General features: G+C 44.1%; 1 protein-coding gene across 1 annotated transcript in view; it reads right to left on the bottom strand.

Moving 5' to 3' along the window:
- The window catches only part of LOC115171006 (alpha-1,3-mannosyl-glycoprotein 4-beta-N-acetylglucosaminyltransferase B), a 161887-nt gene that overhangs the window by 9336 nt on the left and 130617 nt on the right, over nucleotides 1-21934 (bottom strand). The window contains exons 8-11 of the mRNA XM_029727457.1: nucleotides 21029-21143; nucleotides 5009-5139; nucleotides 4600-4707; nucleotides 3282-3475 (exon numbers count right to left, since the gene is read on the bottom strand). Coding sequence (XP_029583317.1) covers nucleotides 3282-3475; nucleotides 4600-4707; nucleotides 5009-5139; nucleotides 21029-21143 — 548 coding nt within the window. The remainder of the gene's footprint in view (nucleotides 1-3281; nucleotides 3476-4599; nucleotides 4708-5008; nucleotides 5140-21028; nucleotides 21144-21934) is intronic.

The raw sequence follows: 21934 nt of genomic DNA, 5'->3' as shown, positions 1-21934 counted from the left end.
GTCTATGATACAGCGAAGCCTAATCAAACATGCCCGTGCTCATCATGGTTCTAACAGGCAAAGTGAAATGATACAATGAATTTGATCATGGTGCACGCAGCTCAAAAGATATGGAACAACACCATTGAATCAACACCATCGGACATGAAACAACGATATAAATGTAACAACAGCACAACAAAATAGATTAACAATTTTATTTTGCAGGTGCCTTTTCATTTTATACACCAGTGGTACAACTAGTGCTTTCTAACTGCACTGAACCAACACAGTGGCGCATGTGTGTCAGGTCCTGACCAGTATAAGGGGTTATTTGTTATTGTAGTTTGGTCAGGGTGTGGCAGGGGTGTGTTTGTTTTGTGTTGTCGGGGTTTTTGAGTATTGTTGCATGTTTTTGTATTTCTATGGTTTTTCTATGTTGTGTATTTCTTTGTGTTGGCCTGGTATGGCTCTCAATCAGGGACAGCTGTATTTTGTTGTTGCTGATTGGGAGCCATACTTAGGTAGCCCTTTTTCCACCTGTCTTTTGTGGGAAGTTGTTTTTGCACTGCTGTGGTTAGCCTGCAAAACTGTTTAGCTGTTGTTGTTGGTTTTTTTTGTGTAGTGTTCGAATAAAGTAAGATGAGCATTCACATACCCGCTGCATTTTGGTCCAATCACTACGACGGCCGTTACAATGTGAGTGAAGCAAAACTGTCCAGTGGTCCAAAATATTCATCTTGAGGCGACGGGGGACAGGGTTCTAAAAGCAATCTGTTAATTATTATATCATATATAAAATGGCCATATCTATTTTAATATATACTAGCTCAAAACATTACTAATCATTGAACATGATAAATTACCCAATGGATCATTGTCATTTTCAAGAGAAAAAAATTGGAGGTGCACCCCTATTTTGAAAGTGGGGATACAGCTGGTCCGTTTGCGCCATTGCTCAGGCTCATATGATCATCATCATCATCATCATCATCATCAGCCAGCCAGCCAGCCAGCCAGCCAGCCAGCCAGCCAGCCAGCCAGTTCAAACTCCCTCTACATTTTGCTTTGTACAAATGCATGTCCCACCAAGTACCTAACAGCAGTCTGGACCCCCCCCCCCCCCCCACACACACACACACACACACAAAAGAGCAACTGAGGCGACACTGGTGACCACAGAGACACAGCGTCACCATTAGAAGACAGTGGTGACCACAGAGACACAGCGTCACCATTAGAAGACACTGGTGACCACAGAGACACAGCGTCACCATTAGAAGACAGTGGTGACCACAGAGCCACAGCGTCACAATTAGAAGATAGTTGTGATCACAGAACCACAGCGTCACCATAAGAAGACAGTGGTGTCTACAGAGGCATTATCAGTTTGAGGGATCCAGAAACAGATAGATCATCTGCCCTGACAGTAATGTGAAGACATGGAGGAACAACGTGGTTGTTCTGATCTGTGACTGGGCTCCTATGCCTGTTGAAAACGCAAGTCATCTACATTAGTGTTTAAATACTGAACGTATATTTATGTAATGCGTATGCAGATTATTCACATGGCATTAGGGGAGAGCGAGAGGGAAAGGGGAGAGAGAGGGGGAGCAAGAGGGAGAGAGGAAGAGCGATAGGGAGAGAGGGAGCGCGAGACGGCGAGCGATAGGGAGAGAGGGGAGAGAGGGAGAGATAAGGAGAGAGGAGAGAGCGAGAGCGACAGTCTGGGACATGTGTGGAGATCTGTGTGGAGATCGTCTGAGTGTATGTGTGTGTATTCAAGCATGCCATGTACAGTTTGAAGTCGGAAGTTTACATACACTATCGTTTTGGCAAGTCGGTTAGGACATCTACTTTGTGCATGACACAAGTAATTTTTCCAACAATTGTTTACAGACGGATTATTTCACTTATAATTCACTGTATCACAATTCCAGTGGGTCAGAAGTTTACATACACTAAGTTGACTGTGCCTTTAAACAGCTTGGAAAATTCCAGAAAATGATGTCAATGCTTTAGAAGCTTCTGATAGGGTAATTGGCATCCTTTGAGTCAATTGGAGGTGTACCTGTGGACGTATTTCAAGGCCTACCTTCAAACTCAGTGCATCTTTGCTTGACATTATGGGAAAATCAAAAGAAATCAGGCAAGACCTCAGAAAAAAAATTGTAGACCTTCACAAGTCTGGTTCATACTAGGGAGCAATTTCCAAATGCCTGAAGGTACCACGTTCATCTGTACAAACAATAGTACGCAAGTATAAACACCATGGGACCATGCAGCCGTCATACCAATCAGGAAGGAGACGCGTTCTGTCTCCTAGAGATGAATGTTCTTTGGTGCCGAAAAGTGCAAATCAATCCCAGAACAACAGCAAAAGAACTTGTGAAGATGTTGGAGGAAACAGGTACAAAAGTATCTATATCCACAGTAAAACGAGTCCTATATCGACATAACCTGAAAGGCCGCTCAGCAAGGAAAAAGCCACTGCTCCAAAACCGCCATAAAAAAGCCAGACTACGGTTTGCAACTGCACATGGGGACAAAGATCGCACTATTTGGAGAAATGTCCTCTGGTCTGATGAAACAAAAATAGAACTGTTTGGCCATAATGACCATCGTTATGTTTGGAGGAGAAAGGGGGAGGCTTACAAGCCAAAGAACACCATCTCAACCGTGAAGCACGTTGGTGGCAGCATCATGTTGTGGGGGTGCTTTGCTGCAAGAGGGACTGGTGCACTTCACAAAATAGATGGCATCATGTGGAAGGAAAATAATATGGATATATTGAAGAAACATCTCAAGACATCAGTCAGGAAGTTAAAGCTTGGTCGCAAATGGGTCTTCCAAATGGACAATGACCACAAGCATACTTCCAAAGTTGTGGCAAAATGGCTTAAGGACAACAAAGTCAAGGTATTGGAGTAGTCATCACAAAGCCCTGACCTCAATCCTATAGAAAGTTTGTAGGCAGAACTGAAAAAGCGTGTGGGAGCAAGGAGGCCTATAAACCTGACTCAGTTACACAAGCTCTGTCAGGAGGAATGGGCTAAAATCCACCCAACTTATTGTGGGAAGCTTGTGGAAGGCTACCTGAAACGTTTGACCCAAGTTAAACAATTTAAATGCAATGCTACCAAATACTAATTGAGTGTATGTAAACTTCTGACCCACTGGGAATGTGATGTCAGGAATTGTGAAAAACTGAGTTTAAATGTATTTGGCTAAGGTGTTTGTAAACTACCGACTTCAAAAGTATGTGTGTGTATCCAAGCATGTGAGCACACACACACACACACCTTTCGATGCGGACGGGCGTGAAGAAGCGGATGCGGATGAAGTCCCCAGCCACAGGAGTGAAGGCCCAGAAGAAGTCCTCTCCCAGGTAGGCCTTCTCCAGGGTGAAGTGCTGGTACGTCTTCAGGCTGGTGGTCACCTCCGCCAGCGGGTTGGCGTGGCCCTTGTGCAGGGTCTGCTTGCCAAAGTCCTTGTCCTGGAATGAATAATTAGACCCAAAGAGGGGGGTTTAGGGAGAAGACATGAAGGTGTTTCTAGATATCGTTCTCATATTGACTTTGAGGGTGCAGTTCTAAAGACAGGGATGAATTCTGAATTGAGATCTGGAAGTCTGACTTAAAGGTTCATTTAAATCCTTTAACTATTCCATTTACATGATTTACTTGAAAATGAATGTGAGTCATATTCTCTCATCTCTCCTCCAAGTGGCTTTGGGGTTGAGAGTAACTACATTATTGCTGGCCAAAATGATGAAATTCCACATGGAGAATGTGCAATTTCATGATAAAAGAGAATAGTATATTTCTAACACCAGATAATGTCACAACAAATCTCTGAGATATGACTTGTAACATTGTAAAACATTTTCAGCTTGCTTATAGGCCTTTGCAACTGTAATTCAAATTCCTACGATAATGATGATGGTGATAGTGCATCCAATTCATCCCACTCTAGCTGAATGTGTCATAGTTCTAATTGTACCTATCCCTATTCAAATAAACAATTGAATATAATAAATAAAATACTCTTCATCAAATGAGAGTATTTGCTAAATACATGTAAGCATTAATGTATAGAGAGTGGTGAGCTGGCCTGCTTGGTAAAGCATCTCTGAGTTGAGAAAGCCTTGGTCCAGGACGAGTGGATCAATAGTGAATTGATTGGGTTAGACCAGGTGTTCCCAAACTCGGTCCTGGGGATATTTAAAGTGGAGTTGGATATTTAAATCAGCTATGTAGTGCTAGGGCAAAAACCAAAACATGCACCCAGCACTGAGTTTGGAAAACCCTGGGTTAGACTATAGTAGCAGTATTCAGGCTGATATCCATTGCCCTTAACACAGTAATCAGAGACATTAAACAAAGTCTTTACAGCTGGAGTCTGTATGGTGACGTGAAATGTATTCCAGTACTGCAGGGCTCAGAGACGTGAAAACTAATATTTGAACATATACAGACTTTAGTTGATAATATGACACATGCACAGTGAGTGGATGCTCGTAAGCCCCATGTACACACACACACACACACACACACACACACACACACACACACACACACACACACACACACACACACACACACACACACACACACACACCTTGAGTTTCTGGATCTTTCCGGCCAGGGAAGAGTGGGTGCCCACATGCTGGAAGAGAGAGGGCTTGAAGCGAATTCTCAGGTTGGCCTTCTGCCTGTCGCAGTGTTTCTGTGTGTGACAGGCAGGGGAGAGGTGGGAAAGAGGAGGAGGGAAAGAGAGTATGAGTGTGTGGGAATTGCACCATTTTCTGAGACTGAGACCAGTTTGGAAATTCATAGTATTTACATGTAACTCCCTGCTTGGATACTCTGTAACAGATCCTTATTTTCTATCTCCCTTGAAGTAATCACTGATCTAACATGACTGGGTCTGAAGGACAGCTTGTATCAGGACAGTGGTTACCACAACATATAAGGAAAGGTTTACTTCCAACTGGGCCTAGGTTTACCATGGGGGAGGTTGAACTTACCGCGTCCTTCTCCGGGTTGCACACCTTAACCCACATGATGTGGTCCAGCAACCAATCAATTGGCTTGTCCTTGTAGAACATTAGCATAAACTCAACGATCAGCGACAGGTCCACGGACTTGAACATCTTACCTGAGAAGAGACGATATACAACTTAGTTACAATGCGTGACATCATCAAATAGCACCAAAGGTTGTTCAGCTAGTACCTTGGCCATTTCTAAACGTTTCATCATATCTTGAGCCTATGAAACACTACTTCCCAATTGTAAAGCGTCCCTTAGCTCCTATCCCAAGGCCCTTTGTGAAAATCTGAAAGGTCTTAAAGGATTGGACAGGTTTTTGAAATATGGTTATAACTACATTGCCCTCTGCTAGTTGGACAATTCTATCCTTTCAGATGTATTAGACGGGGGGCCATTTGGAATTGGTGAAAAGTAGAAAGTAGAGTGCAACAAGGACCTAGAACGAAGGCTAAACTTAGCCAATGTGCTCTGAAATTAAATCAGAATGAAACAGAATTGCACACAGACCCTTGAGCGCTGAATTTAATCTAATGTAATTTAATTGTCAGATTAATACTGATTAATGCATTAGAGGCCATTTCATAAAGTCACCAAGTGGGTTAGAAGAGGAAATCATTTTTGGTCAAAACGAGGACGTTTGCAGTATGTTGTTTAAAGGAATTCGATTATTTTACAGGTGTTTAATTGTAATGCTTTGAAGCTCTTTCCACTATAATGTTTTCCAGCTATTATAGTCATTACAAAGACAGAGGATTCCGTTTAGCCAATTACAAGAACAGAAATACCTCATTTTTGCTCTTGTTAGTCCTCATTTGAAACATAATCCAACAAAATACACATGCACTCAGCCACCCACCTGTGCACACCCTGAATTAAAAAAGTATTCTCCTCTCCTCTCCACATACCTCTCCCCCAGTCTCTCTTTATATCTCCCTACCCCTCTGTACAGGAAACCACTTCTCTCTTCTCGCTCCTCTCCTCCATCCCTCTCTCTGGTTACACCATCTCTACTGAGGTCAACACTCTTTCCCTGGTTGAGCTGTAGCATTCACCCTCCCTCCCTATCTCTTCCACCCTCCCTCCTTCCTTCCTTCCTTCAGTCCGTCCCTCCCATTACACCATCTCTACCGGGGTCAACTCTCTCTCCTTGGTTGATCTGTGGGCTTGATGAAAAAGCAATGAGAGCGGAGCAGCCTGTTCCTGTCAAGTGGAGGAGAGGAACAAGGGAGTGAGAAGAGAAGAACAACATGGTTACAGTCTTCTCTTTCTGTCCCCACACTCCAGGGCTAGGGCCTTTGTTATTGCAAGGTTTACGATGCCACAGCAACATGGGTTTATGAGAGAGAGAGAGAGAGAGAGAGAGCGAGACAGAGAAAGCGAGAGCGAGAGAGTGAGAGAGAGAGAGAGAGAGAGGAGAGGAGAGGAGTGGAGTGGAGTGGAGTGGAGAGGAGAGGAGAGGAGAGGAGAGGAGAGGAGAGGAGAGGAGAGGAGAGGAGAGGAGAGGAGGGGTAAAGCGCTTGTGTAAGGGAAGGAGTTACAACTCATTAGAATCCCACAGAGAGGTTGAGAGAAAGAGGGATGGAAGGAGAGAGAGACAAAGGGGAGGATGGAGCGAGAGATGGGTAGAAACAGAGAGGGTGAAAGGTCAGGTGGTCAAGTGAGAGGAGTTCCGCTAACAGTCATTATAGAACCTGATGGGGAAGGGGGAGTGTAGGAGTGGAGAGATGGACTGTAAGATAGGTAGAGAGGGAGACAGACAGAGTGAGGGAAAGTGGGGCGTTGGGGAAAGGAGAGAGAGATGCCTAACATTCATTACAGGCCTGCTGACAGGGAGAGATTGGGGAGGTGGATGCTGGCAGGAAGGTGTGTGTGTGGAAGGGTGAGAGAGACTCATCTCTTCAGTAGGTCCTATGATTGAGTGTAGTCTGGCCCAGGGGTGTGAAGGTGAATGGAAAGGCACTGGAGCGACAAACCACCTTTGCTGTCTCTGCCTGGCCGGTTCCCCTCTCTCCACTGGGATTCTCTGCCTCTAATCCTATTACGGGGGCTGAGTCACTGGTTTACTGGTGCTCTTCCATGCCGTCCCTAGGAGGTGTGCGTCACTTGAGTGGGTTGCGTCTCTGACGTGAACTTCCTATCCGGGTTGGCGCCCCCCTCGGGTCCGTGCCGTGTGGGAGATCTTCGTGGGCTATACTCGGCCTTGTCTCAGGGTAGTGAGATGGTGGTTGAGTTGGTGGTTGAAGATATCCCTCTAGTGGTGTGGGGGCTGTGCTTTGGTAAAGTGGGTGAGGTTATATCCTGCCTGGTTGGCCCTGTCCGGTAGTATAGTCGGACAGGGACACAGTGTCTCCCAACCCCTCCTGTCTCAGCCTCCAGTAATTATGCTGCAATAGTTTATGTGTCGGGGGGCTAGGGTCAGTCTGTTATATCTGTAGTATTTCTCCTGTCTTATCCGGTGTCCTGTGTGAATTTAAGTATGCTTCCTCTAATTCTCTCTCTTTCTCTATCTCTTCTCTCGGAGGACCTGAGCCCTAGGACCATGCCTCAGGACTACCTGGCCTGATGACTCCTTGCTGTCAACAGTCCAACTGGTCGTGCTGCTGCTCCAGTTTCAACTGTTCTGCCTGCGGCTATGGAACCCTGACCTGTTCACCGGACGTGCTACCTTGTCACGGACCTGCTGTTTTCGACCCTCTCTCTCTACTGCACCTGCTGTCTCTAACTCTGAATGATCAGCTATGAAAAGCCAACTGACATTTACTCCTGAGGTGCTGATCTGTTGCACCCTCTAAAACCACTGTGATTATTATTATTTGACCCTGCTGGTCATCTATGAACGTTTGAACATCTTGGCTATGTACTGTTACCCGGCACAGCCAGAAGAGGACTGGCCACCCCTCATAGCCTGGTTCCTCTCTAGGTTTCTTCCTAGGTTCTGGCCTTTCTAGGGAGTTTTTCCTAGCCACCGTGCTTCCTCATCTGCATTGCTTGCTGTTTGGGGTTTTAGGCTGGGTTTCTGTACAGCACTTTGTGACATCGGCTGATGTAAAAAGGGCTTTATAAATACATTTGATTGATTGGTTGATTGATTGAGAGAGAGGGGAGGTGAGATGCTGGAAAGAAGGTGTGTGTGTGCATGTGTGTGAGTTAGTGGAAGGGGGTGAGAGTGAGTGAATGAGATATAGAAGGATTACAGAATGAAAGTGTGCCCGCATGTGTGTGTGTTTGTGGGTATGTGCATAATAGCGAGGGTTCTGTGATTGTGTGCTGTCTCTGATGTGGAATTCTGCTTTCATCAGGCAGGTGTGTGACCTGAGTCAGTCACTACATCAAGCAGTAGAGTCAGTCTCAGTGAGTCACTGACTCACAGAATCAGTAGGCTCACTGAACCCCGGATCTGAGACCCAGTATGACCCAGTGACTCACTTAGACTGACTCTACTGTCTGTTCTCAGAACAGGGCAGCTTACTAATTGAAGAATTTCATCACACTGACCTATGTTATCTAGGGGAATAATATAAGCTAAGTGACGAAGGCATTAAAAGGTCAACACGTACACACCCCCACACACCTGGGGATAACCTCTATAGGCAGCCACACACCTGGGGATAACCTCTATAGACAGCCACACACCTGGGGATAACCTCTATAGGCAGCCACACACCTGGGGATAACCTCTATAGGCAGCCACACACCTGGGGATAACCTCAACAGCAGCCACACACCTGGGGATAACCTCTATAGGCAGCCACACATCTGGGGATAACCTCTATAGGCAGCCACACACTTGGGGATAACCTCTATAGGCAGCCACACACCTGGGGATAACCTCTATAGGCAGCCACACACCTGGGGATAACCTCAACAGCAGCCACACACCTGGGGATAACCTCTATAGGCAGCCACACACCTGGGGATAACCTCTATAGGCAGCCACACACTTGGGGATAACCTCTATAGGCAGCCACACACCTGGGGATAACCTCTATAGGCAGCCACACACCTGGGGATAACCTCTATAGGCAGCCACACACCTGGGGATAACCTCTATAGGCAGCCACACACCTGGGGATAACCTCTATAGGCAGCCACACACCTGGGATAACCTGTATAGGCAGCCACACACCTAGGGATAACCTCTATAGGCAGCCACACACTTGGGGATAACCTCTATAGGCAGCCACACACCTGGGGATAACCTCTATAGGCAGCCACACACCTGGGGATAACCTCTATAGGCAGCCACACATCTGGGGATAACCTCTATAGGCAGCCACACACCTGGGGATAACCTCAACAGCAGCCACACACCTGGGGATAACCTCTATAGGCAGCCACACACTTGGGGATAACCTCTATAGGCAGCCACACACCTGGGGATAACCTCTATAGGCAGCCACACACCATAACTTCAATGCTGAGTTATACAAAACAGCCTTTGAATGCGGTCTTATAAGACAATGCTCAGCATAACATTCCATTTCCATCTGTATTTTATGGAGAGCCATTTAACTATCTGTCATCTTTCCATTTTCTACAATGTTGGCTTAAATTCGAGGTCTAATGTGACTGTATCCATGAATCAACACCTCTCTCTCTAACAATCCACTCTTTCCTTGCACTCGCATGCACAGCCATACACGCAGATGGCTGCCACCTGATTCTCCCCGATTGAGCCGGCTGCTAGCCCTGTCACGCTGGTTAGCTGCGGAATGCTAATGAGAGCAGAGGGGAGAGAGGGGAGCAGTCGCTAACCACTAGCTAGGGCTCCTAAAAACACCTGAGAGAGCCCCATTGGAGCACAACCCATCAGATTACTGCTCACAAATCCTCCTGTCGCCTAGCCGGAATGATGTATTTAGCGCTGCATGGCTTATCCTGTGAGGGGAATATTGTTATGGTGTGTCTTGGATCATTATCGTCACAGTGACGGCTAATTATCTTATGTAATTGTGTTTTGAGGCAGTCAAACACTGACTGCACTAAGCCTAAAACAGAGGCTGTGTCGCTCTATGACTGGGTAATGACGCATGATGAGTATAGGAGATTGGACACATGAGCACAAACCAGGCAGACCTTCTTGTCGAAATTAATTTCTCCATCTTTAGGGAATAAGAAGCAAAAAGGTAAGAGTATCATTACTCAACCCTCTAGCTATTCCTCCTTCTAACTACCTCTTATGTTTAAAATCTCTTAAAGGTGACGACCTTGAACTCGGTAAGCCTAAATCTTGACATGAGATTTCAAATCAGTCTACTCCCTTCCCTACTCCCTCTCTCATATTCTCAGACAGAAAAAGAGGAATGGAGAACTGAGGTTGGTGTCTTTTCCGTGACCAATGGTGTTGACAGCCCGGCGGCCATGATTCAGCGAGCTGCTCGTTGCGACGGTCGGGAGAAGCGAGCCTGTCGGCTAATCAAAACTCTGGGGCGAGTGTGCCTCAGAGCGGCATTCAGTCACGGTTGTCGAACTGGGCCCGCTGTCCCGGGCTACCCGTGAGGACCACGCGCTCCAATTAAATGTGAGTGGAGAGGGGGATAGAGAGAGAGAGAAAGAGAAAGAGAGGGGGAGAGAAAGAAATAGGAGATAATGAGAGAGAGAGAGATGCGGGGGAGACAGGGAGAGAGAGAGATGGGAAGGAGAGCGAGAGAATGACAGAAAGAGGGGGAAAAGAGAAAGAGACGCCTCACCTCAATTTCCTCCACGGGAAGCCCGGTTACGAATCTACAGACTAAATTGACAGGCAGACTTTACACGCTTAGCTAACCACAGCAAGTAACAGCAACGGATATGGCATCCGTCAGAAGCTTATTTGACACGCTTTCGCTTTATGTTTGATAAGTGGAATAGGAGAAGGCCCACGCCAGGCAATGTCAGTCTACAATTTCTACTCAATTGAATGTGAATAGCAATCTGAGCTTTGTTAACCCCCCGTTGTGTTCAGTAATATGGTGTCGTAGCTCAGTTGAGAAATGAATACTGTTGCTTTAAGAATGTATCAGGCACGTTGTGCGTGTACAGAGGTGTGAGGATTGGATGAGTGACGTTTGTACGAGTTGTTAACATGTTGACCTGAAGTAAAGACATTGTTTAATTGCATTTGTAACACCCCCCATTGAAGATAGGCCTCGGACACAACGTTTAGTCCAGTAGCAACATATTCCATATTCCATAGACATCTATCATTTTATTAGTCAATTGGCTTCCAATAAACTATTCCCCAATAGGTAGAAGTTGCCTGTGGGCACAGATCTCAGATCAGCTTGCCCTCTCCTAATCTACCCTTAACCATTAGGGGGAGCAATACGACTGACCGTGTGAGGGGGATTCTCCATGTGTGTGTGTCAGAGAGAGAAAGGGAGAGAAAGAAGTCTTGTTAATCATGGAGGAGAGAGGGACTATGTCAGAGTGGAAAACTTTGAATAGTCCCCTATTTGGTGAAACACTTAGGGTGGTTCTCTCATAGACAATATAACATATTATAAACTCAGCAAAAAAAGAAACGTCCTCTCACTGACAACTGCGTTTATTTTCAGCAAACTTAACATGTGTAAAAACTTGTATGAACATAGATTCAACTGAGACGTTCCACAGACATGTGACTAACAGAAATGGAATAATGTGTAACTGAACAAGGTGGGGTCAAAATCAAAAGTAACAGTCAGTATCTGGTGTTGCCACCAGCTGCATTAAGTACTGCAGTGCATCTCCTCCTCATGGACTGCACCAGATTTGGCAGTTCTTGCTGTGAGATGTTACCCCACTCTTCCACCAAGGCACCTGCACGTTCCCGGACATTTCTGGGAGGAATGGCCCTAGCCCTCACCCTCCGATCCAACAGATCTCAGACGTGCTAAATGGGATTGAGATCTGGGCTCTTCGCTGGCCATGGCAGAACACTGACATTCCTGTCTTGCAGGAAATCACGCACAGAACGAGCAGTATGGCTGGTGGCATAGTCATGTCAGGATGAGCCTGCAGGAAGGGTACCACATGAGGGAGGAGGATGTCTTCCCTGTAACGCACAGCGTTGAGATTGCCTGCAATGACAACAAGCTCAGTCCAATGATGCTGTGACACACCGCCCCAGACCATGACGGACCCTCCACCTCTAAATTGATCCCGCTCCAGAGTACAGGCCTCGGTGTAACGCTCATTCCTTCGACGATAAACGCAAATCCGACCATCACCCCTGGTGAGACAAAACCGTGACACGTCAGTGAAGAGCACTTTTTGCCTGTCCTCTCTGGTCCAGTGACGGTGGGTTTGTGCCCATAGGCGACGTTGTTTCCGGTAATGTCTGGTGCACAATTGAGCAAGAGGACAAGTACATTAGAGTGTCTAGTTTCAGAAACAGACGCCTCACAAGTCCTCAACTGGCAGCTTCATTAAATAGTACCAGCAAAACACCAGTCTCAACGTCAACAGTGAAGAGGCGACTCCGGGATGCGGACCTTCTAGGCAGAGTTCCTCTGTCTAGTGTCTGTGTTCTTTTGCCCATCTTAATCTTTTCTTTTTATTGGCCAGTCTGAGATATGGCTTTTTCTTTGCAACTCTGCCTAGAAGGCCAGCATCCCGGAGTCGGCTCTTCACTGTTGATGTTGAGACAGGTGTTTTGCAGGTACTATTTAATGAAGCTGCCAGTTGAGGACTTGTGAGGAGTCTGATTCTCAAACTAGACACTAATGTACTCGTCCTCTAGCTCAGTTGTGCACCGGGGCCTCCCACTCCTCTTTCTATTCTGGTTAGCGCCCGTTTGCACTGTTCTGTGAAGGGAGTAGTAGTACACAGCATTGTATGAGATCTTCAGTTTCTTGACAATTTCTCACATGGAATAGCCTTCATTTCTCAGAACAAAAATAGACTGACGAGTTTCAGAAGAAAGTTATTTGTTTCTGGCCATTTTGAGCCTGTAATCGAACCCACAAATGCTGATGTTCCAAATATTCAACTAGTCTAAAGATGGGCAGTTTTATTGCTTCTTTAATCAGAACAACAGTTTTCAGTTCTGCTAACATAATTGCAAAAGGGTTTTCTAATGATCAATTAGCCTTTTAAATTATAAACTTGGATTAGCTAGCACAATGTGCCATTGGAACACAGGAGTGATGGATACTGATAATAGGCCTCTGTACGCCTATGTAGATATCCATTAAAAGTCGGACATTTCTAAGTGACCCCAAACTTTTGAACGGTAGTGTATGCGTTGTGATAATTGCGTTGTTTGCTCTATAACCTGTTAGTTCATATGCCTTGCCACCGTGATATATAGGCGTAAGGCTGAGACCATAAGAAGACATAGTGGAAGAATAAATTCAACCACACATTTGTTTCATTACAAAACCGGAGAGCAACATCTTTCTGGTGAAGTCCACAAAACATATTGCATGTAAACAAACAGTTACACGACCTACAGCATGGTCAAGACTACTAAACTATTGATTTAGAACCAAGGAGTGTTACCGCAAGTCACAAAGAAAACAGGAGCTGCCGCCAATATTCTTGCACCATTTCAACATCATCAAATCACCTATGCTTAGTCTAATACAGTGACAACTAAAAGATACAAAAAAATGATTTAGTCCAATCAACGTAAGCTAAATATGATGTGGCTATCCATGGTACTGATTTGTGTGTGTGTGTGTGTGTGTGTGTGTGTGTGTGTGTGTGTGTGTGCAAGTAGAAAAAAACGCAGATCCCATACCCCTCTCTTTCATGATGCCTAAACGTTCTATCATACAGTTCACACTTTTAGTTTTTGTTGACCTAGGCCACCTAGCTAAGACGCTTGCTCGCTAGTCTAACTTCCTTTTATGGGCAATGATGTGCCAGGCCAGCTAGTTAACGTTAGCATACTACATCTAGCTACATGTTGAACTTCCATCCTCTCAGGCGAGGGGCACAATGTAGGAACTTATGGCTGGATCAGAATCGCTGTTATAATCATTGGCCAGCACGGAGAATTAAGTAAAACCACAAGACCAAATCCCTATCTCCATGGCTAATTTAGGAGAGGGATGATTTTAGCTAGCTAGCTAGCCTGTCACCCATGTGGTCTGTCTGTGTCCGGCACCTGTCAAACCCTGCCATAATGGCGGCTATGGGATTATTTGTTTCAGTTTACCTTGGGACACAACGAGATGCAACAATAAATAAAAAAATATATTATTGACATTTGGCTTGTGATGTGATTGGTCTGAAGCCAAATCCAAACTGGCTTCCCTTGACACTTTTTTTGGGTGCGTCAGGAGCATTCACAGCTGAGCTCACTCAGTTTAGCTCAACACTGATTGGCCATTATTTGATTTATTTTTTATCAAGGTAGGCCAAATTCTCGCTGGCTTCCCTTGCACTTAAATGCTACTATGGGAGGCAACAATGTCATACTCTTTCTGACCAGAAAGCATCAGATAGATACGCTACACATACTGAGACAGAGGGGTGATGTTTTGTTCCCTCGGATGCTTTCTCCAGTGAGATACATTCAGCCTCTTGCGAATTGAAGGACATTTATGAAACACAGAGACGAAAGATAAAGTATTTTGCATGTTTTTTTCTTGGTACATTTTTTGAGGAAGCCTGGCTTCCCTTGGCATCCATGAATACACACCACTGCAATACTCGTCTTTCACAATTATCAGAGAACAAAACAAAAAGCACACGGTGGTGGCCTCTTGGGGGCTTTTCAGTGGATTCGGTCATTTGTTTTTTACTGATCAGCAGAGAGTCACAAGACACCATACCCCTCTTAAGCTCTGAATGGAAATGTTTGAAATGTCAAAGTCCACAGTCATAAAGTGGAATTCAGCTTCAGCCAGACTATTAGGAGTCCCATGACAAAAACAGACCATCAGAGAAGAGTTAATTTGGGTATTTTCCGCTCATCATTTCAAATCAATCTGCACCATGTTTTTATTTCAGTCATAGATGAGTGCTGAGTGGTAAGGATAATGTATATCACTATTCGTTTTCATCAAAAGACACAATTGACTCTGATACTGAGTTAGTGGGTGTACTTAGAAAGCTTGTCTACATGATAGACCCCATGGGGTCTGTCTGTGTCCGGCACGTGTCAAACCCTGCGGAACAGCGGCTAGGGGATTCTTTGGTTCCGTTTACCTTGGGACCTGGCCCTGTGTTAGCTGTCAAAACCTCTTTACTTTGGGTCGGAAACAACTAGCTCCGCACGAGCCCCGAAAACACACCACATGTGTTCCCCATTTTCTCACCAAAGATAACACAACCACTGAAAAGTTTTGGCTGCATTTAAAATATGTTCCCCTTCAGTTCACTTTAATTGGAAGTTGGAACTGCTCTCACTAACCGAGACTGTGGCCTTGCCTCTAAAATCAATTCAATTTCCTTCAGCTCCAGTCAACAGAGCACTGTATTTTCACATGCCAGCTACCCCACACTGAAAGATTCCGGAAGATATAAGTAATTGATTACTCTCTGCAGTATAATTAGAGCAGAGATCAAATGCAGGTTAAAGCGTTAATTTACTTTGCTGGCTTTAATTCAAAGTGGGTACTTTGAAATGTAGTTCTGAGAAGTTGGAGGGAGCTTAGAAACAACTTTCCTGCCAAGCTGTAGATTTGATTATAACCTTCTGACTAAAATAGCTTACCTTTGCCATTTGTCAGCATTATTCGTATGAATAATCAAGTGGCTTTCGAGCCCAGTGATCAAGTATCAGTGTCCTACTTGTGGGTTCATAGTAAGTCCCTTTTTTGGGGCTGCCTTGGTGAGAATCTTAACTCAGAAATGTTTAACGTTCAGTATTAGAGCACCTGGCTAGTTCTTCTGGCCGTAGTTGGTGACATTGGCCTTTTAGCACACACTCAACAATAGGGTGCTAGGACTAGCTCTTGAGGCTCTAGTCTATTGATGACATAGCTAGGATTGCAAAAATACGGTAACTTTCCCCAAATTCCCTGGTTTTCCAAAAAACCCGGTTGGAAGATGCCTGGAATCAGGAGGGAATAAGCAAGAAATCAACCAGGAGTTCTTGAAAACCTAGGACTGTTGGGAAATTTACCGGATTTTTGCAATCGAAGACATAGCTCTTTAGCACACACAGGCACTCAACAGTAACGTGGTAGGGCTAGCTCTTTAGGCTGTAGTAACACTGCTTTGGTGACACTGAGGGTGTTTTCATATATAGTCCTCTTTCAAAGAACCGATCTCAGTCCTCTATAAAGTGTACTATGCGGTAAAAAGTCAAAAGAACTCAGTTCTCTTTGTATTCACAGTGACCTTGCCTTTGAATGAGGACTCAACTCTTTTGCCAGTTCACTTTAACTATTTTGTGAACCAAGTCCTCTTTGCATTTACATTGCTATGTTTAGAAAGAAACCAAAATCTTTTTCCAAGTGCAGGACAAGCCATTCAATCAGAATGTGTTATTGGACAGCTAGATATACAGTACCAGTCAAACGTTTGGACACATCTACTCGTTTAAAGCTTTGCACACTGTCATGACGTTGGCCTCTTTGGGTACAGGGCTATCAGTTGACCCCCTCCCCTTTGTACCATCCCCCAACCTACCTTCCCCCCAACCCAGGCCCTGTGTGAAAGGGTTGTAAAAACCCTAAGAGGAGAATCTCCTACCACATGTTTCATAGAGAGACAAAGGAAATTCTTCCAACTCATAGAATTGGAGAACCGAGCGACATGTGTGTTCTGGAGAAGGTATGGAAGATTGGTGAAGAATCCAGCTACGAACTGGTCCACTTGGTACAATTTTGTGATACTCAGAAGAGACAATATAGCCATATTACCATAAAACTGTTTATATAATAGCCTCAGCGATGAGACTTGCATCATAATGGTTGTATAAAATGTATTAATAAGGATAAAGCTATTTGTAATACATTGAGATGCTATGTACTGATGTTAATGTGATAGAATTGGATTTCTGTACCAAGCTTCACTCAGCCATCGGCACGCCCCCCAAGGAACACAGAGAGGACCAGGCGTCATTTGACAAGCCTGTTCAAGGGTCACTATAAAACTATACCCTGAGCTACATTTCTCCAGACCAGGCCTCCACTCCATGGCCAATAGGTTTTACCATCCAATTCCTCTACTGAAAGTGAACTATACCACGTGGTTAACTTTTAGACTATCGAGACCGACAGAATAAGAACAAGTCTTTGATATTAATTATTAGTCTGCAGCTAAGTAAATTATATCATCGAACGCGAAGACCAACGAAACATCCATTCTATAACGACATTAATGAATGTCGCTTTGAAAGATCCATTCTAACCGAGAGAGAGAGAGAGAGAGAACTCTCCATCAGAACAACGCTCGAACAAGGATCCCGACGACACATGAGCGTAAATATATATTGATTGCAATTGTTCCCGAATGAGTGAGCCTTCAATTGTCAATTGTTAATATTAATGAACTCTGTGTACCTTCTCAGCTGACCGTTTATGACCCATTGTCTAACAGACCAGCCATGCCTGTTAGCCATTAGGGCACATTACTATACCAATCCTTTGTGACGATAATTACTGTTTGTATGTTTTCTGTTGATTACTTAGTGTAGTAAATAAATGATTTTAAGACAATTGATGTATGGATGATTTTAGTAAAGACTGGGTTCGTGCAGATACAACAATTTACGACGTTTGGAATGAGACTGAATGCGAGGTAAAATACATCATTTAAACCAGAAGATAATCGGCCTATATTATAATATAGGAAAGTTATATTAGGAAAATTATAACTTTGTAATCTGAATATTTTTCTTGGTGCCCCGATCTCCTAGTTAATTACAATTAAACGATTAATCAGTTTAATCGCGTGATAATAATTACAGGGAGTTAATTGATAAACATGTCTTCAGTTTAATGGTACCCCAAAGACACGACAACACACTTAGCATTTTCTCAACCAGCTTCATGGGGTAGTCACCTGGAATGTATTTCAATTAACAGGTGTGCCTTGATAAAAGTTAATTTGTCGAATTTCTTTACTTCTTAGTGCGTTTGAGCCGATCAGTTGTGTTGTGACAAGGCATGGTTGGTATACAGAAGATAGCCCTATTTGGTAAAAGACCAAGTCCATATTATGGCAAAAACATCTCAAATAACCAAAGAGAAACAACAGTTCATCATTACTTTAAGACATGAAGGTCAGTCAAATTTCAAGAACTTTGAAAGTTTCTTCGACTGCAGTCGCAAAAACAATCAATTGCTATGATGAAACTGGCTCTCACAAGGAGAGTGATGGAGTGTTGCATCAGATGACCTGGCCTCCACAATCACCCAACCTCAACCCAATTCAGATGGTTTGGGATGAGTTGGACCACAGAGTGAAGGAAAAGCAGCCAATAAGTGCTCAGCATATGTGGGAACTCCTTCAAGACTGTTGGAAAAGCATTCCAGATGAAGCTGGATGAGGGAATGCCAAGAGTGTGCAAAGCTGTCATCAAGGCAAAGGGTAGTTACTTCGAAGAATCTCAAATATAAAACATACACTGCTCAAAAATATAAAGGGAACACTTAAACAACACAATGTAACTCCAACTCAATCACACTTCTGTGAAATCAAACTGTCCACTTAGGAAGCAACACTGATTGACAATACATTTCACATGCTGTTGTGCAAATGGAATAGACAACAGGTGGAAATTATAGGCAATTAGCAATACACCCCCAATAAAGGAGTGGCTCTGCAGGTGGGGACCACAGACCACTTCTCAGTTCCTATGCTTCCTGGCTGATGTTTTGGTCACTTTTGAATGCTGGCGGTGCTTTCACTCTAGTGGTAGCATGAGACGGAGTCTACAACCCACACAAGTGGCTCAGGTAGTGCAGCTCATCCAGGATGGCACATCAATGCGAGCTGTGGCAAGAAGGTTTGCTGTGTCTGTCAGCGTAGTGTCCAGAGCATGGAGGCACTACCAGGAGACAGGCCAGTACATCAGGAGACGTGGAGGAGGCCGTAGGAGGGCAACAACCCAGCAGCAGGACCGCTACCTCCGCCTTTGTGCACGGAGGAGCAGGAGAAGCACTGCCAGAGCCCTGCAAAATGACCTCCAGCAGGCCACAAATGTGCATGTGTCTGCTCAAATGGTCAGAAACAGACTCCATAAGGGTGGTATGAGGGACCGACGTCCACAGGTGGGGGTTGTGCTTACAGCCCAACACCGTGCAGGACGTTTGGCATTTGCCAGAGAACACCAAGATTGGCAAATTTGCCACTGGCGCCCTGTGCTCTTCACAGATGAAAGCAGGTTCACACTGAGCACGTGACAGACGTGACAGAGTCTGGAGACGCCGTGGAGAACGTTCTGCTGCCTGCAACATCCTCCAGCATGACCGGTTTGGCGGTGGGTCAGTCATGGTGTGGGGTGGCATTTCTTTGGGGGGCCGCACAGCCCTCCATGTGCTCGCCAGAGGTAGCCTGACTGCCATTAGGTACCGAGATGAGATCCTCAGACCCCTTGTGAGACCATATGCTGGTGCGGTTGGCCCTGGGTTGCTCCTAATGCAAGACAATGCTAGACCTCATGTGGCTGGAGTGTGTCAGCAGTTCCTGCAAGAGGAAGGCATTGATGCTATGGACTGGCCCGCCCGTTCCCCAGACCTGAATCCAATTGAGCACATCTGGGACATCATGTCTCGCTCCATCCACCAATGCCACGTTGCACCACAGACTGTCCAGGAGTTGGCTGATGCTTTAGTCCAGGTCTGGGAGGAGATCCCTCAGGAGACCATCCGCCACCTCATCAGGAGCATGCCCAGGCGTTGTAGGGAGGTCATACAGGCACGTGGAGGCCACACACACTACTGAGCCTCATTTTGACTTGTTTTAAGGACATTACATCACAGTTGGATCAGCCTGTAGTGTGGTTTTCCACTTTAATTTTGAGTGTGACTCCAAATCCAGACCTCCATGGGTTGATAAATTGGATTTCCATTGATTATTTTTGTGTGATTTTGTTGTCAGCATATTCAACTATGTAAAGAAAAAAGTATTTAATAAGATTATTTCTTTCATTCAGATCTAGGATGTGTTGTTTAAGTGTTCCCTTTATTTTTTTGAGCAGTATATTTTGATTTGTTTAACACTTTTTTGGTTACTACATGATTTCATATGTGTTATTTCATAGTTTTGATGTCTTCACTATTATTCTACAATGTAGAAAACAGTAAAAATAAAGAAAAACCCTTGAATGAGTCGGTGTGTCCTAACTTTTGACTGGTACTGTACCTACTTACATTTTGGAAGCTAATAGATTGCATTTAGTTAAAATATGAGACATAATAATTGTATTCAGAAGATACTATTAACATGTGCATTTTATTGGTAAAATAATAAATTGCAATAGAATAACTGCAGAATAAATAATGATGTAATTGAAAATTGTACACCCAAAGTATGTTACTGTACTGCCCCTTTAAGAACTAGAAAATATTTTGTAATCTATGTTGCGATTCTCACCGAAGTTCTTGTCTTCTCACACTTTTTAAACCCCACAATCAATAAACAGGGTATGAAGCTATCTTAGCCTATAGATCACATACTGCAAACAAATCATCTAAACTAAAACCTAATTTAGGAATTTCTGTGCGTCCTTGACAATCGCTAATCAATATCCAAAAACAGGACACCTTTTTTCTGCCAAACCTGCATATTATCATCTTCTCTCTTTGTGGCACCAATGTGAGGGATAATAATAATAACAAGTGAACTTGGTGAGCTTTGCATTCATATGGTCCTAAAAAAGGGAACCGGACCACGGAATTCAAGCAAACTGCCCTCAGACCACCTCTCGAGATGGTCTCAGCTCGGTTCACTTCGGGGGCTCTTTTGAGGGGTCTGAGTTCCTTTGAAGTGTTCACACTGCACAAAAATTAAGCAAACCAAAAAAATTGTCTGAAAGGGACCAAATGTGAAAACACCCTGAGTCGTTGCTCTTTAACTCACACTAACAACAGTAGCGCTAGGCTAGCTCTTTTGGCACAGGCTGAGGCTTACCGATGAAGCCCAGCTGGGAGAACTCCAAGATCATCCACTCCTCGGAAGGCTGCTGCAGGGCAAAGTTCTTCATCGTGGTGAAGTAATTGGGACGAGCTACAATGTCATCCTCCAGCTGAGGGAGAGAAAAGGGGAGGAAAAGAGTTAAACATTTATTTCCTTTATTAAAGGGGAATTAACGTTACAATTCCCAGTCATTACATTTTATTAAATACTAATAGGTGTAATTTGTAGCAATGGCTTTTTGTGATTGCAAACATATGGCCTGTACTTCTGAATAATTGTAAACTCCGGAAGGGGTCAAAAGCATTACACAAAATAGATGACAGCGTGAAATGATGTAATACACATTTGTATGGTTCAGCATACAGTACACAGTGCCAGTCAAAAGTTTGGAGAAACCTACTCATTCCAAATTCTTCTTATTAATTTTTTTACTATTTTCTACATTGTAGAATAATAGTGAAGACATCAAAACTATGAAATAACATATATGGAATCATGAGGTAACCAAAAAAAGTATAAAACAAATCAAAATATATTTTATATTTGAGATTCTTCAAATAGCCACCCTTTGCCTTGATGACAGCTTTGCACACTCTTGGCATATTCTCAACCAGCTTCATGAGGTAGTCACCTGGAATGCATTTCAATTAACAGGTATGCCTTGCTAAAAGTTAACTTGTGGAATGTATTTACTTCTTAACGAGTTTTAGCCAATCAGTTGCTTTGTGAAAAGGTAGGGTTGGTATACAGAAGACAGCCCTATTTGGTAAAATACAAAGTCCATATTATGGTAAGAACAGCTCAAATATGCAAAGAGAAACGACAGTCCATCATACTTTAAGACACTCTTCAAGTGCAGTCGCAAAAACCATCAATTGCTATGATGAAACTGACTCTCAT

This window comes from Salmo trutta, chromosome 3, assembly GCF_901001165.1.
Source record: "Salmo trutta chromosome 3, fSalTru1.1, whole genome shotgun sequence".
Lineage (NCBI taxonomy): Eukaryota > Metazoa > Chordata > Actinopteri > Salmoniformes > Salmonidae > Salmo > Salmo trutta.
The sequence above is the reverse complement of the archived record's forward strand: the minus strand, read 5'-3'. Positions and strand labels throughout refer to the sequence as shown.